Source organism: Streptopelia decaocto (genome assembly GCF_964273445.1).
Source record: "Streptopelia decaocto genome assembly, chromosome: Z".
In the NCBI taxonomy this organism is placed as follows: Eukaryota; Metazoa; Chordata; class Aves; order Columbiformes; family Columbidae; genus Streptopelia; species Streptopelia decaocto.
Window position 1 is genome coordinate 49,862,527 of NC_138657.1, and position 16,548 is coordinate 49,879,074.

Consider the following 16,548-nt stretch of genomic DNA (forward strand, 5'->3'; position numbering starts at 1 on the left):
GCAGAACCGTTACTGAATACAGTTCAAGCCTTCACCACTTACTTTTGTCGGTAACCGAAGTACAAACATAACCAAGTGTGCAAAGTATGTGGGGTTTTTTTGTTGTTGTTGTGGTTTTGGTTTCATTTGTTTGGTGTTTTTTAATAAATTATATAGTCTCATCTTTATGGTTGCGGCACAGGGGATATATACTAGCCAGGCTTCCCATTGTAGGTGCGAAATGTTGCTCTGTGAGCTTCGTAGACTTATTGTTTCTCTTTTTCGGTCAAGCTTGATGCAGGCTTGTAGTACTAATATTCCTGATGGAACTGACTTGACGGTGCAAACACCATGAAGCAATCATTTTTATGTTATCTCTGAGAAACCTCAGGTAAAGAATTTCCTTGAGGAAGAGGTGCCAACCTATTTTGAAACTTATCCCACTAGATAATTTTAAGATAAGTTTGGCTTTTTGTCAAGAAGATTGATTTCTGTCGTTTTAATATTTTGTGTCTTCTAAGTTTAACTGTCAAATACAAAATCTTAACGGTGATGGTTAAGACATATCTGAATAAATAAGTGGGTTTTGAGTTGTAAAAAATAAGGTCACTATCAACTCCCTTATCTCCAGAATGTGCATCACTAACAAGGCAATATCTAGGCCTAATGTTTCCCATTATGGCATTTAATAGCAAAAAGTTCCAAAGTTTTGTCTGTTTGTACCATCTGTCTAATAAAATTACAACTGTGTTTCTTTTATTTTGGGGCAAAAAATAAGACAAAAGCATCCTTGTCAAGTTTTCTTTAATACTGTCTATTTTGAAACACATTTTGGGAACAGAGTACTGAGTAGGATAGGGAGTTGAAACAGACTGTAGTGTGTTGGAAGTCACTTTCATTTTATTTTCTACAAAAATCAATACAAATATATAAAAATATTTTAATATCTCAGGTTCTGTTCTATAATAAATAATGTTTAGTTTGTGAGTCTTTCCTTATTCTTTCAGAATGTTTCACGATGAAATGCTTTTACATATTATGTACTAATGGGAAAGTACTGATGCTGTTTTATTGGGACAAAGTAAAGGCAAAACATGAGTCTCTTCAAGTCTGTAGCTCAGTCTGCCTCAAAGAATAACAGTAAAATATGGCTAGTTAGGAAAGTCTTGTCTTCTGTTGAGAGCTCAGGCAAATTTTAGATGGTTGGTTGTTCTTCCTCTAACGTTTATGGAAGCAGTTTGATTTTAAATGAAATCTGAATTATTTTGAACTGGGATTTGGTTAGCAGGGAACTGCACTCTGTTTTCAAAAATTGTTCGTTTTGTTGAACTAATTTCTAAAATTTAAATCAATGTAATGAATATATTCTACATGGAAACTAATCAGGGAAAACAAGCTTTATAATGTCTCCTATCTTTCTGACAGGTTGTGAAGATGAGAAAAGACGTGAAGAAGGCCAGAGTCCTGACTATCCGCAGACTAACCAGACACATTGCAAAACTAAAGTTGAAAAAGTCAGTTTTAAGTATCAGTGTTCTTGGTTTTGTATTTATAAATGAGACAGTATCTTAATTGTTTTCCCAAAACCACACAAGTGGGAGAAACATATATTATATTTTAAAGTTTCAGGGTCTATGATGCATAAGTTCTATTTATCTTATTTTTACATCACTTTAGATAAACTAAAGATACTACAGAAAAAGCAGTTTCATAAAGCAGAATTGCAATAATATTTTTAAGCTGATACAGTATATTGGAAGCTAATGCAAATCACAGAACCTTTTACAGTACTTTTAAAAGTGTTAGACTTGATTTTTTTTTATGTTATTCTGCTGCTAAGTTGTGCAACATTTTCTCACTGCAGTTGTCTGCATGGTTCTATAGCAAAAAATACTGTTCAGCTTGCATAGGTACGCAGATTGTACTTGATTTTTATTGATTAGTATTGATTAATGCTTAAGTAAATAGTTAAAACAACATTTTGTAGATTATGTTCTTAAAGATAACTGGTCCAAAGTAACTTATGACATGTCTTATTGGAGACGGTATAAGATACATCTGTTACTGTGTTCGAAGTGTAAGTTGAATGTGCTCTTCTCCCATAATTTTAGGAAATTGTGCAAAATAAGAAGCAAACCAAATGATCTTTTATATTTAAATATTACAGATCTTAAAATGTAATTATATTTGAGATATCAGTGTCTCCTACGTATCATGAATAGGAATTGTAGTTACTATTTTCTAGTAAAGCAACATTTGTCTTTCTTATTATTCTAGTAAATCCCCAGTGTGTTTTCCTCTGTTCAGATCAGTGAAAGCATTAGATTATGTTAAATTCTTTGCTAAAATGCCCATTTAGAAACAAGTGAATGTGTTTATGCTCGCTTCTGTGATATTTTTATTTTGCTACTTAGTACATGGAGAAATAAAATTAACAAGAGTTCAGATTTTTTTAATGAAGACAGACTTCATTTGCAGGGGTTCAGAAGACTTGAAATTAAAGAACCAAAAACGAGTTGAGAGATTAATAGAAGAAATCCATGCCATGAAGGTAACGCTATGTTTAGTTATTTCAATATTAGAGGTCATTAATTTCAGTAGCAAAAAGCTTTGTCTCTTTTCTGGAACTGAATTGCTGAAACTTAACTGAAATATTTCCAGAGTCAGCTTGGTCTTTAGCACAGATGGAAAATTATGGATATTTGTATATTTCCATGTTTGTTTGCTGCATCTGTCAAGGTGTTAGACAACTTGAGTCTTATACTTGCCAGGCTAAACTGGAATTTGTTTAGAAATGTGTGATGCTTGTAGTTTTTACTGTAACACTTAAAGCATGGAAGCTGAAGTTCTCATGCTGCTCAGGATTATAGAAGCCATTTTTTGTCCCTGACAATGTAGTATCCTCCTTGTCAGGCCTCTTAGTTTCAAGTATGATGCAACTTGTATTTTACTTTCAACTTCAAAGTTCTGGGGTAGTTTGAAGTTTTAGCTGCAAGGGAATGGTAACACTTCAGTCAGACCTGTTGTTATCTTCAGCCTTGCTGTCAATTGATATAGCTTTTATTTTATATGTTACAACATATCAGCAAATGCTTCAGAAATTTTGGAACTTGATAGTGTTTTGTACTACTAGTATCCCAATTTTAGCCAGTATTACTTCAAATCTTGTGTGTTGAAACGAAGTACAAATTCCAGTCATAAGGCTTGAGCACTAGAGTCCTGTATAGGCCAAGAAAATGGTTTTCACGTATATCTCTTTTGTTTGTTTTCCATTGATGACTGTAGTGATTAAATCACCACTACTTTGCAGGTTTGGTTTTTTGTCATTTATTTATTTATTTGTGGGGGTTTTTGTTAGCATTTCTGTCTTGGTTTCTTTCCTGATCCTTGTGCAGACCTTAGTCTTCAGAAAAACTGGGTACTGGAAAGGCTTCATTGACCCATTTAAATGTGCTTTGTGTGAAATTCATCAGGTGGAATCAGGAATTTTTAGCACTGTACTTACAAAACAAGGGTCCTCACAAATCAGTGAAGTGGAAAAGGACATGGGCAGTGGTATATTGAACGGTAAAGCACTGGTCGTAAGCATTCTGCTTTCCTGGCTTGCCATCAGTCTTAAGCTTGGTCTTGTGATTGTGGTTTTTGGTTTGTTTTTTGGTTTTTTTGTTTTGTTTTGTTTTGTTTGGGGGATTTTTTTGTTTTGTTTTTGTTGGTTTTGTTTTGTTTGGGTTTTTTAATTTTTGATGACACATTTATGTGCCTGTTGGAGCATGATGAGGATTCTGGAAACATCTCTCAGTTTTTAAGAGGAAATATATCAAGTGATGAGATGTGATACATCTGATGCCCCATGTTTTACAGGGCTTCTGTGAGCCCTCCTGAGAGGGTTTCACTGCAAAACTCATTCTGCACATGACTCCTTGAACTGTTTGCTTTGTCCACATTGTGCTTTTCCTCTCAGGATTGACTGATGCAGACATCTTAAAGGCTGGCTGTACTCAGGCTGTACTGGCCAAATACATTCAAGCTGTTTCTTCAGTTGGTGTAATGAGTGCAGGACTTGTAAGTGTTAATTTTAAGGCGTATGTCAAGGGAGAATAAATTTGTAATCTGGAGAGCTAAAGGCAAACAAATTTTGCTTTGAAATAGTTTTCTATAAAGAAAGGAGTCTTCAGATTGGGCAGCTGAGAAAGAGGAAAAGCTCTGCCACTTCTTAGGCAAATAGCTAGTAAATGTGCTCAGTTATCTCAAATGGTGCTGTAAGTGGTCTTTATTGTTAGAAAAAGTGCACCTTGATATTAATAAAATTTTTATAGCAAAAAGGTTTGTTTTCCTGACATTTTTTAGTCTTTAAAAATGAACAAGTAGACACTTACTAGCTTTACAGGATATTTGTTTCTTAGACAAAATAAAATTTCCTGTTTCTTATGAATCACAGCCTAAAAGACACTAGTTGTTTACATATTTTTCCATACTGTTGATTTCTAGACTAAGAGCTTTTTAGAGTTCGTGTAGAAATACTCCTCATTTAGCATGGAAAAGCAACAAGACAGCTTTCACAGAAATCATTGATATTATCTGAGATAGTGAGAGACTTTATGTTGGTGAAACAGCACTCCCAGCAACCTTTTGTCTGAAGTTTTTCATCATAGGGTTTCATAAAGAACTCTTTGCATAACCTAAATGGATATTTTTGAATTTTTAGGAAAGAACAGACAGAATAGAAATGGTCAATAAGGTAAATTGGAAAGCAGTCTACCAAGTTGCACCTTAGAGCAGGCTTGTATTATCCAGACTTTCCTAGCAGTTTCAGTATGTAGATCCGCAAACACTTGTCAGAGGAGGTGCAAATCCTTTCAGAACTGATTGACTGTGTGCAGAATATAGGAATTGGTCATTTTCCATATAACATGCAGAAGTAGTCCATAAACCTCTACTTAAGTGTGTTATGTGAGAAGAAACGTCTGCCTTCTCCTTTACTGAATATTTAGGCTTGAGAAGTATACCAAGCTGCAAAGAGTTCATTTAAAAATACAACAAAACCCCAAAATATTTACACCAGCGAAGTGGCTGGGAACTAGAAAGTGCATGTTACACCAAAGTCTGACAGCTTGTTTAATTACAGATTAAAAGATTTGTTGAGATGGCTACTTAAAACTTCTAAACATTCTTTATTTGTTGGACAAAACATGAAAGGTTGATATAGCTTGAAGAAAATACAAATTTGGAAGAAATGAAAATAGTAGAATTTTTTCCAAGTTTTTCACAGTTGCCAAAGACAGCACACCTCTTTCTAAATATTCATTTTTATTCCATCAGCCTAGAACAGACCCAGACTACCTTTCTGCAATCACGTGTCCATAAAATAAAAGCCTTCTGGGGACTGCTGGTGTTAACAGTTTTTTTTGGGAAGGACTTCATATATCCTGATGACCTCAGGCATGAGGGGATTCCACTTCACAGGGAACTTGTTTCAAGATTAGAAAGAACTGAAATTCTGGGACTGCCACAGTTGTCTGTTTTACTGCCATTTTTATTTCCATGGCTTAAGTTTCTCTTACTCGGAAAAAAAATCTGAGAGGTTGAAATCTCAGTAAGTAAGAATTCCTCGCCATCTTCAGAACTACATTTCTGCATTCAGCTGCCTCTAAACCCACAAGCCTTTTGTACTAGCTCATTTACTTTGGGAGTCTGTTACTTGGTCAGCACTGTGTTTCAGTATGGCTGCAGCCACTTCATGGAACAACTGTTTTCTTTCATCCAGACTGTAATAACAACAACAACAACAAATCAGTTGTTTGACTGTGCATCTGTTGTTAAGGGGCTGGCTGCCTGCAGCTCAGCAGGACTTACAAGAGCTGCTGTCCTTCTGAATAACACAAATGTAGGCTTTCAGTTACAAGATTTTAACTTCTCTTTCTAGCGTGTATCTTTACTAATTACCATCTGATATTACAGGAAGGAGAAAATGCTTGCTATTATTTGATAACACTTGTCTTATCACTAACTTGTGGGGATACTCTTTTACTGTCTTCAGGTAGACTCTAAACAGGCACTGCTGTCATAAATTTCACTGTAAATATACTGTTTCCAAGGAGTAGGACATAATGAGATGCTCAGTTTTCAAGTTAAATACTGTGTCTGTGTCTACTTTTTTATATCCTATAGACACTTGCACACGCAGAGTTCTGCATATATTGAAAACCTGAGAAGGGTTGTTGATGGGCTGTATTAAGCTTTTTGTTATTTGAATTTGGAAATAGCATGTATGGTGTGTTCTTGATGTTTTCTTTGGTAAAACTGGAGATTAAAATTAACTTAATTGACAAATACAGTTGATAGTGTCTCAAACACAACAATCAAAAGTAAACACTGTGGGAAATAAGAGCAGTTAAAAATTCCAATTACGTGGATGCAGGAACTGGATTAATTATTTGCAGGAATTCTCCAAGCTGTTGGAATAGTACACTGCTTTTTGAGTTCATCAGATTTTTGTTTCACCAAAACTGTATAAAATATTTATTTAACGACTAACGAAAGATGGGAAAAAAAAAAAGTATGACCCTTTTAGTCCTTCCACTATGATGTTACTTTTAAAAAAATATAAATTTTTGTATACTCATAGAATTTTCTTCTTTTGCAGGTTTATCAGGCTTGATGATACTGTCAAAATAAATTAATTACCCATTGTAGAGTACTTCCTACCCTATTTAAAAAGCTATGATTTTTTAAAGTTTATTTACAGGAAAAAAAAAAAAAAGGTTGTCTGGTAATTTCTTAGCAACGTATAGCTTATCTTGAATTGTTTAAATTTCTTAGCAGAAAGTAAGTCTTAATACAACTTTATGTAGTTGCTTTACTGTGTATTTAGGAGCAGTTTTTTCTTTTACCTTACAACGAAAACCTTGTTATTATGACAGGTGTTGCTGTAGGAATATCGTGTTTGGAGGATGCACATTAATGAGATACAGAAGGAAGCCTTTTTACAGTGCTTGAAGTGAAAATGTCTTCCAGTTGTTGAGAATGAGCAGCAGTTGCTTACAACCATTGTTACATGGCTTGGAAAGATACTTTCTCTGTCCTGAAAATACTGGAAAAATAGTTGCACTAAAAACACAGTATTTATTGCAGAATAATTAGTTTAGTACAAGAGAGATCAGAAAAAATAATTCTTTACTCTATTTTCTCTCAGCTTTATAGTTTAGCAAGATATGAGCAGAAGTATGAACTCCAGTATTACTGTCAAGCTTTTAAAAGCCAAATCATTTTGTAAAGGTAGAGCTTCAGTCTAAAGGATGTTTTTACAATCTTTGCCCTTGGAACAAAAATCATCCCATTTCATGAAAGTAATACTGATATTGGTGAGAGAACTTCTTTTCTCAGGACTGGGAAACTGATGATTTTAGAGTAGGTCAGCCTAAGGAGTGTGATAGATCTTTCTTCTAGTATGGTCCTTTTGCATGGAATTTTTTCAAAAAGCCTTTATCATTTTCTTCTAACAGTGGTGGTTCCTTTTTTGGTTAATGCTTTCATCTTTTGTAGCCTCAGTTTCAGTTAACATCTCACTGTAGAATTATCTTAAGTAAGAGTGAGGACTAATGCACTTTTTGCAGTTTTGCTTTTTCTGACTCTTAGCGTATGTTTCCAACAACAGTCTTACACATATTTTCTTCCGTGATAGATAGCAGACCTTCATATTACTGATAGAATGTTTAACCTGTGAAGGTCTTTGAACAAGTAATGGGGAAGCTCTTAAACTGTGGTATAATCAGCTTAGGGAGGGTCCTTGATGCTTCTCAACAAAAGACAAAGTCAGGGGTGATCCAGCTCTCACGATGGTGTAGGTCAGGTGCCACTTTCAGACTGTTTCAGGGAAGGAAGAAGGGGTAGAACTTGAAGTCATTCAGCCCACCTTCAACAAAGCAGTGCAGATTCTTGCTGAGGGAAGTGTTTGACTTTTTATCGATGCATGATGCATTTCTCTGCAATAATGCAGGAAACTTGGTGCTTTGAGTGGTGGATAGATTTGTATTTGCGTTACTCAGGAGAACGTGCAGGAAGTCAGTCTCTTTTAAAAAACACTGAATTTTATTGCTTGCGTTCTCAATGGCACGTTCTACTTTTTCAATGGCATTACATGGCTCTTCTAGGTACTGTATGCCCTAGTAAGGCAGATGATTTTTGTCATCGAAACTCTGTAAATTCCCTTAATACACATCTCATATTATGTCAGGGCTGAAGTAGAAAGCTCTTCCAAGTAGAAAACACAATGTAAAGAGCACCTAATGCAACACTGAAGAAGATAGCATGGATAAACAGTGTGTTCCTGAGCCCAAATGAGAAAAGGAGGTCCACCAAAGGTGGAAGCAAGAACAGACTACCTGGGAGGAATGTAGAGATACTGACTGAATGCACACAGTGTTAAAATTATACAAGACTCAGATGGATTTCCAGCTAGTGGGGAATGTGAAGGTCTGCAAGAATGGCTTCTATAAGTACACTGGGAGTGAGTGTGGCAGAATGCAAACCCTCCTCTCTCGCCCTCCCTCCTTCGATAAGGAAGGAGTAGACACAACTCCTCTCTCTGCTGTTTGAGGCTAACAGCTTCTTTTGTTTGGCCCCAGAGCACCCTGGCCAGGACCGTTAGCAGAAGGGAGTGCCGAGGCGCCAGGGAGCTGCTGTGCGCCTGTGGCCAGTGTGGGGGATGTTTGGAGGCTTCAGGGGCACCCCACAGCCAGGGTGGGGGTGCAGAGAAGCTTCTGGAATGCCCACAGTCAGATCTGATCAGCCAATAAAAAATGGGACTCTCGTAGAGATGTGCGGTTTTACGCACTATCTCTTGGAGTTACGAGCTTAGCCAGGAGCCACACCGCCAGGAGCCACGGCCTCCCCTTCCCCGGGACTGAGACTTCGCTTGCTTTGTCGCCACGTGTGTAAGTAAAATTAACCCTTGCAGGATTGCGAGTGCATATATACTTCCCATGCACGTTTGCACGTGTATTTTCCGTGCTGAATATGAGCACGTGTATAAATTAATCCTCACAGAATCGCGAGTGTATTTTCCTCCCATGCTTCCAATAAGCACGTGTAATATTCTGTGCACATTTGCACGTGTATCTCTCCTTGCAGGATTGTGGGCGTACTATAAATTTACCCTCGCAGAATTGCAAGTGTACATTTCCCGTACTCAATATGAGTACATGTATCTCTTTAAAATAATCCCACACCGTATCAGGCAAATGTGTACTCTTCCCAGACTCAGGTTTGGCTCCGGCATTATTTTTGGTGTAGCCAGGTGTATGGACACTGTGGACCTCCTGTTGTATTAGTTGCTGCCCCTTAATAATTTTCCTCAACTGATATCCGAACCTGTATTTAAGTCACTTTTGGAGTGCTAAAACCCTATTTCTCACCGGTTTACCCTCTTGTCCCTTAAACTAACCTTGGGGTGCCTCTGTGACAGTGAGCTAAAGGAAAATAAAGGGTCCACAGCTCAGTCAGACGATATGGAAAAGGGTGAGGTATTCAGTGATTTTTTTTTTTTTCCCATCTTGCTTTTTACTGGTCAGTTCTGCTGTTTGGCTTCTTAGCTTCCAGAGCCTGCAACCAGAGTCTGGGGGACTGAAGTGTTATCCACAGCAGCAAATTATGCCATTAAGGAATGCATAAGTCACTTGGGCATATACAAGTCCAGGGGCCTAGATGTGTTGAACTGTGGAATCCAGAAGGAGCTGGCTGATGTAATGATAAGGCTGCTTTCATGGGTGTTAAAAGGTCACAATAATTGAAAAAGGTTACTGATATTTGGAAAATGGTGAACATTGTGGTTAACTTGAAGAAGGAAGATCTGAGGAAATACAGGCTGGTCAGTCTCAACTTAGTCTCTTAAGAAGGCTGTGAATGCAAGTCTTTCTGGAGGCTAATTCCAGGAACAGGAAGGACAGTAAAATGACTGGGAGTAGCCAACATGGATTTACCAAGGTTGACTTGTGCCTAACTGACCTGATAGTGGTCTGTGATGAGATCACTGTATGGACAACAAAGAAGCAGCATATGTCATATACCCTGACTTTAGCAAAATCTGTGACATAATACTCCCTAATCATATAGCCAAACTAGGGCTAGGAAGACAATGATGGCAAATTTGCCCTTTATGTGAGAGGGCATCAGGAATTGGGATGGATAATAAACCAGATAAGAGCATAAGGGTCAGCATTACCAAACAGACCAACATAGGCAACATTACTGTAACAATCTGATACACATGGAATGGTCAGAAACAGATAATAGAATCATATAATCTTTGAGACTGGAAAAGCCCTGTAGGATCATCACGTCCAACTGGAAACCTAACACTATGGAGCTCACCTCTAAACTGTGTCCCTAAGTACCACATTTACTTGACTTTTAGACATCTTCAGGGATGGTGACTCAACCATTTCCTTGGGCAACTTGTTCCAATGCCTGACAACCCTTTCCATGAAGAAACTTTTCCTAATATCCAATCTAAACCACCCCTGGTGCAACCTGGTGCCATTTATTCTTGCCTATCACTTGTTTTTTGGGAGAAGGGGTGTATATTCACCTCACTACAACCTCCTTTCAGGTAATTGCAGACAGTGATAAGGTCTCCCCCTCAGCCTTCTTTTCTCCAGGCTAGGTGGCCCCAGTTCCCTCAGCCACTCCTCATCAGACTTGTGCTCCAGGCTCCTCACCAGCTTCATTGCCTTTCTCTGAACTCTCTCCAGCACCTTAGTGTCTTTTGTGTAGTGACAGACCCAAAACTGAACATGGGATGTGAGTTGGGGCCTCACTAGTTCTGAGTATGGGGGGTGATCCCTTCCTTAGTAGTGCCGGCCACGCTATTTCTGATACAAAGATGAAGACCCCTTTCCAGATCACGCACCCCATTTCATCTGCGGAGCACAACTTTCCGATGTTACACAGCTCCCAGCAAGCAAAGGCTGCCCATGACTCTGGGTGCATGCCCTGCGATGCAGGTCAAAGCACCATAGCAGTCTCCTCTCTCGGGTGCCGTGTACCCACAAGGCCCGGCCATGGTTAGTGTCTGATTTCCCCCATGCTCCCCACCAGCACGCACAGCGCTGGAGCTCTGCCATCAGTGTCCTGCCTGCCTCCTCCTGCCCTCACCTCCCATTACACCCAGGACACCATGTGCTCCATCCAGATGAGGGTCTTGCCCTAGCCCCTCAAAGGGGACAAGAGAAGCCCCTGCACCAGCTTGGCTGGGCAGAAAGACCTCCTCACACCTCCACCCACCCCACCCCAGGGAGGTGGAAGACACATTTCCCAATCTCTGGGCTAGCATGAAAAAAAAGGAGGTAGGTGGATGGCCCTACACCCATTAGCTCCCGTCTGGCCAGTTTCCACATTGTGTGTGAGGAGGCTTTAGAAGGAGGACAGTGGAAGAGAGAGTGGGGAAAAATCCAAAAGTGAAAGGGGCAGAGGCAAAGGGGCATCTCTGGGGCCTGCCCCTGCTAAGTTTTTGAGGTGGAAGTACTGGGCGCATGAAAGGTAGTGTGATTGCACACAGTGTCCCCCACCAGCAGTGGCACCAGTGCTGGCTTGAGCTCCCCCACCCCAGCCCAACTTTCTCTACCACCAGCTTTCCCCATTGGCCATGCAGAGTGTCCCTGGGGCATAGGTGAGGCCTTCTTCAGACAAGTTAAAGGAACCTCATGTCCACAGCCTCTTGCAGACTTGAGTTGCCCCACTCTCTGCTGCAGAGATATGAACTGCAGCTGTCAAGCAATCCAGGAGATTTTTGCAGAATGCTGATAGCAACTTTCTAGCATAGGTGATTGACAAGCCAATGGTGGAAGATGCTCTGTGAGACCTGGTATATACAAAGAAGGAGGAACTGGTCAGCAAGATGAAGGTCAGGAGCACTGTTGCTAACAGTGACCCCGAGCTGGTGGAATTTGGGATCCTGAGGGAAAGAAACAAAAAAGGAGGAATATTCTGCAGGAATATCAGCAGGCAAAGGAAGACTAGGGAAAATGTGAGCCCACTGATGAGTGGACAGGAGATTTCAGATGAAGTACATTCAAAAGGCCACTGTAATCAATCGTTGTCCATCGCAGTCTTTAGTGTAGGTAAGAGCAGCCTCCAGGAGTACTGGATCCCTGGAACTGGTGGGAAAGTCCAGTCCAAGGAAGACCAACCCTTGGAGGAGGAGGGTCAGGTTAGGGAACAGTTCAGTAAAGTGGACATACACAAGTCCATGGGACCTGCTGGAGTGGACCCTTAGTTGATGAGGAAGCTGGCCATTGTCACCAGTCTCAGTCATTTTTAAAAGGTCCTGGCAAAGCCAACTGAGGGACATTGCAGGGAGATTCCTGACAGCTGAGAAGAAGCAAATTTCACTGCTATCTTCAGGAAAGGTATGAAGGTAAATCGGGGTACTGCAGGCCAGGCAGCCTTTCCTCAATGGCTGAGGGGATGAATGGAGCACATAATCCCGCAAACCATTTACAAAAATATAAAGGACAAGCAGCTCATTGAGTGTAGTCAGCAGGGTTACAATGGGGAAATCACATTTGACTGATCTCATAGCCTTCTACAGTGAGGTGACTAGCTTGATGGGCAACATGAACAGTGGTTGTTTCTGCTTCGGTAAAGCTTGTGACACCGTATCCCATGACATACTTATTGAAAAACTGAAGAAGCAAGGACTAAATAAAGGGAAAGTGAAGTGGATCAAACCTTTCTGGAGTGCTGAGCAAAAAGGATTTTTATGGCAGCATGAAGACCATGTAAGTGGGAGCCAGTGGTATACTACAGAGTTCAATACTGTGGTCAGTAGGATGTTACTTCTAAATAGAATTTAGTTTGTGGAAAGTTAGCTTACATCTTTCTGCCAATATAAACGTGTGTTTGCCCTTAGAAGTGAATGATGACAACATTTTTATCAAATTAGAAATGTTTTGTTCTTCGTAACTGAGGTGGAATACAAGTATGCAGAAGAAGTGATAAGCTGAATGAATGTTTGTTGGGATGGCTTTCTCAGCGTTTGTGAGATCGGAGGCTTGGATCTTGATATTCTTGATTAATAATAATGAGGGAGGAACGCCTTGTCAGGAGACTACATGATTGTGTCTCCTCAGTATACCTACTTCCCAAGAATATTCCTACCTAGCACCTTTCTTTAACATGATTCTTAAAATAGGCAGGTTCGTGTACCCACCAACTGAGTTCTGTTCTTAATCTGCATAGCATTTTATATTATTTTCACCGATACATTTCTTCTATTCATGTTTATGCTAAAATGGGAAACTTCATATTTAATGTAAGTGCTTTCCCAAGACATTCTCCTGTTTGGTCCTCCTGCAAGGTCAAAATATCTTAACTGAGGAAGCTTAATCATCTTAGCATGAGAAAGCTGCAGAATATGATGCAATTTGTTTTTTAGATACCAAGCATGAAAGAATACTTAGAAGGAAAACTTTCGTTACAGAGTTTTGATCTGGAATGAGAAAACAAGTGACAGACATTCCTACTGTTTTATTTTGTTATGATAACAGAAGCAAAGATTTTTTTTTTTTTTTAACACCAAATACTGCTCTGGATTGCATAAAAAGATGGGCTGCATTTCTTAAATATAAAAGTCAATGAAAATATCACCAGCTTCATTTTTCAAGATTTCATAGTTGACAAGATACTTAAATAAAAGCAGTTATAATGTCCTTTCTTAATGTACTAGATTGTTAGTTACAAAGTGAAAACAGATCACAAAGACAGCTTTTTGTTGGATTTGACACAACTAAAAGGAAATATTAAAGTAGGTTCTGAGTAAAGTTTGTCAACTGTCTTAAAAATGTGGTTGCAGATGAAGCTTTTTCCTCTTGAGGCTTGCGTAAGGATTTTACTAGCTTTTTTTTTTTTGTAGGGATGCAAAAAAATCTGTTTTCACTTTTTTTAAAAATATAGCTTGCCGGTGAGACTCCATGTCCTTTCTGAATTCTGTATCAGTATTTTTGTAGTTGATTTTAGTAAAGAGGCAACCTTTGTAGTAACACCAAAAAAAAAAAAAAAAAATGCAACACATATGTCTTTTTTTTTTTTAAATTGAGCCGTGACAGCACACCAAAACACTTGGTGTTGTTATTTATTATTCAAAATAATGACAGAAGTGTCAGCATGTTTCTTTGCTCATTTTGAAAACATTTATGTGAATTCCAAACGGATATTTTGTTGTTGTTGTTGATTTCAATTTAGTGCATCAGCTTGGATGTCTTTGCTAACCTTCTCTATAATTAATCTGAACCTGAGATAGAAAAAAATGTTTCTGTAAGCACTGCATACCTTTTCTTTACATTTTTGCCATCTCATGCTGAAGTGTACTAATAGTTACCAAGTAAGATGGTCCTTGTGAGATCTCTGAGCCAGTTCTAGTTAATTTCTTGCTGTATACTAGATGGTCTTTGTACTTAGTTTATTCTGGAGAAGCTAAGAAGAATACCTCCAGTAAATAGTGAATGTAGTTAATATGGCAGATCAAAATTACACTGTCTCAAAATCCTTAATCAAATGTTACGTCTTTTGTTCTTCACAGCTGTAAAATACAATTTTTTTTTTTTTATAATGTAGTAAAGGTTTTATTCTTACTTCTTGTAACTGGAGGGGTTGAAAGAGGGAGGAAAAAAGAAATTGGAGACCTTACTGTAAATATCTTGATAGTCACTTGGAAACTAATGAATTCAGAATGGTGACTGCAGCTGCTATGACTCCTTACTCCTGGTGATGCTTTTTTGTGTAAAATCTTGTTTCCCCTGTGATTGCCTCTTGCTTAAAAAAAAAAATATATATATATGTATGTATGTATATGTGTATATATATGTGTGTATATATATATATATATATGTAAAGTCTGTTCTGGGAATGTAATACTAATGTAAGTATAACTTCAGTGCTGGACAGACTTATTGGCACATTTATTAAAGAATGGATTTAGTGAACATGTGAGTGAATAGGATGAGGCAGAATAATTATACCTTTAGGAGATAAAAGTTATGCCTCACAAATCGCTGGGAGTTCTTTGAAATACATACAGTGGATGTTGCTGATTGAGTCTGTATATTGTTTTAAATTTCCAAAAAGCCATTGTCCAGCTTTCACCAAAGACTCTGGGGTTTTGTGGGGTTTTTGTTGGTTTTGGTTTTGTTTTAAATTTGTTCATGGATATTAATTCTTTTGGTCACAGAGTTATACACTGTAAGTGGAAGAAAGGAATAGATTGTTAGCTTTCATAGTGTTGGAAAGTTAACAGTGGAGTTCTGCTGGGATCGGTGCTGGAAATTATTCAGAAAAAGAGAGTGAATGATGGAGCTTGGTGATCTAAAATTTCAGGATAGTGAAGATGCTAATGCTAAAACACTGTGAAATAATATTACAAAACTGACTAGCTGAGTAATGAAATGACCAAAGAAATTCAGTAATGATAAATACAAAGTAATTCATGGGGTAGTGGTGAGAATTATGTTTTGAATAGTTAATTTTCCTTGGATCAAAATAGGCTTTTACCAATGAGGAGGTGGATATTGAAGTTACCATAGATACCTGTATGAAAATCCTATATTGCTGTCTTCAGACAGAAGACAATATGTTCCTATTTGAATCAATTGTTTTATCATATGTCTTCTTGGTGTGTTTAAAAAAAACAACCACCCACCCACCCACTAAAAGTATAAAGAAAAGTGAAAAGGATGATCAGAGATATGGCATAGCATCTACTAAAGATGTAACAAAATTAGAATGATAGAAGGTGAACTACTGATGTTGGAGATTTACACAATTCACATATTTGTGTTGGGTAGTTCTTTTGCACTTTGTACGCCTATATTTTGCTTAGGAACTTTTAGCAGCCAATTTTGAAATCTTCAGGTACTAAAAAAATTGTAATTTTCGTGCTTTATTACCAGATGTCTTCTTTCTGCCTTTACCCCTTACCTTGGGCAATTGAGATAGTAGGTTTGTCCTGCACAAGTTTCAAGATCTCTAGGAAAGGACAAAAAGTAATTCATTTTCTTCCCCATGGTACTTTAAGAAAAGGCTGCAGGAGGAGTGCTTTTCCTTGGATATGGTGCACACTGGGAAAGGGAACGGAAAAAGGAAATTCTTTCTCCATTGTATCTAATCTTTGAACTCTTTTATGCCCTCCAGAAGCAGACAGACTGTGTATGTAGCTCTGTGTATTCACACTCTTCTACCTCTTTCTGCATCTCTCCAGGTTCTTCTGTCTTCATTTTTCATTTCTGTATCCATATCTATTTCAAACCAGAATCTAGCGAGTGGGGATGAATAGCTGAATTGCACCCATTTTTCAGTCGCTGTCTTTGTTGGGAACGTTTTGAGAATATAGCACATCCTTTCCCTGGCTGGTTTGGTGACTGATTATCTTGCTGGCTCAGGCTCCTGCTGGGAGAAGCAGCTAAACTAAGAACGAGGTGGCTAGTTGTGCATAGCGTCCCCTTCTGTCAGGTAACACTGTTTTTCTTTAATTTTTACGAAAACAGTTCATCTGGCAGCCAGCACTACTGGCAACGTTTG

The 16,548-nt window shown here is 38.4% G+C and overlaps 1 protein-coding gene across 1 annotated transcript in view; it reads left to right on the forward strand.

Moving 5' to 3' along the window:
* The window catches only part of SRFBP1 (serum response factor binding protein 1), an 83,030-nt gene that overhangs the window by 23,812 nt on the left and 42,670 nt on the right, over positions 1-16,548 (forward strand). Inside the window, exons 2-3 of the mRNA XM_082074091.1 lie at positions 1,405-1,493; positions 2,458-2,530. Coding sequence (XP_081930217.1) covers positions 1,405-1,493; positions 2,458-2,530 — 162 coding nt within the window. The remainder of the gene's footprint in view (positions 1-1,404; positions 1,494-2,457; positions 2,531-16,548) is intronic.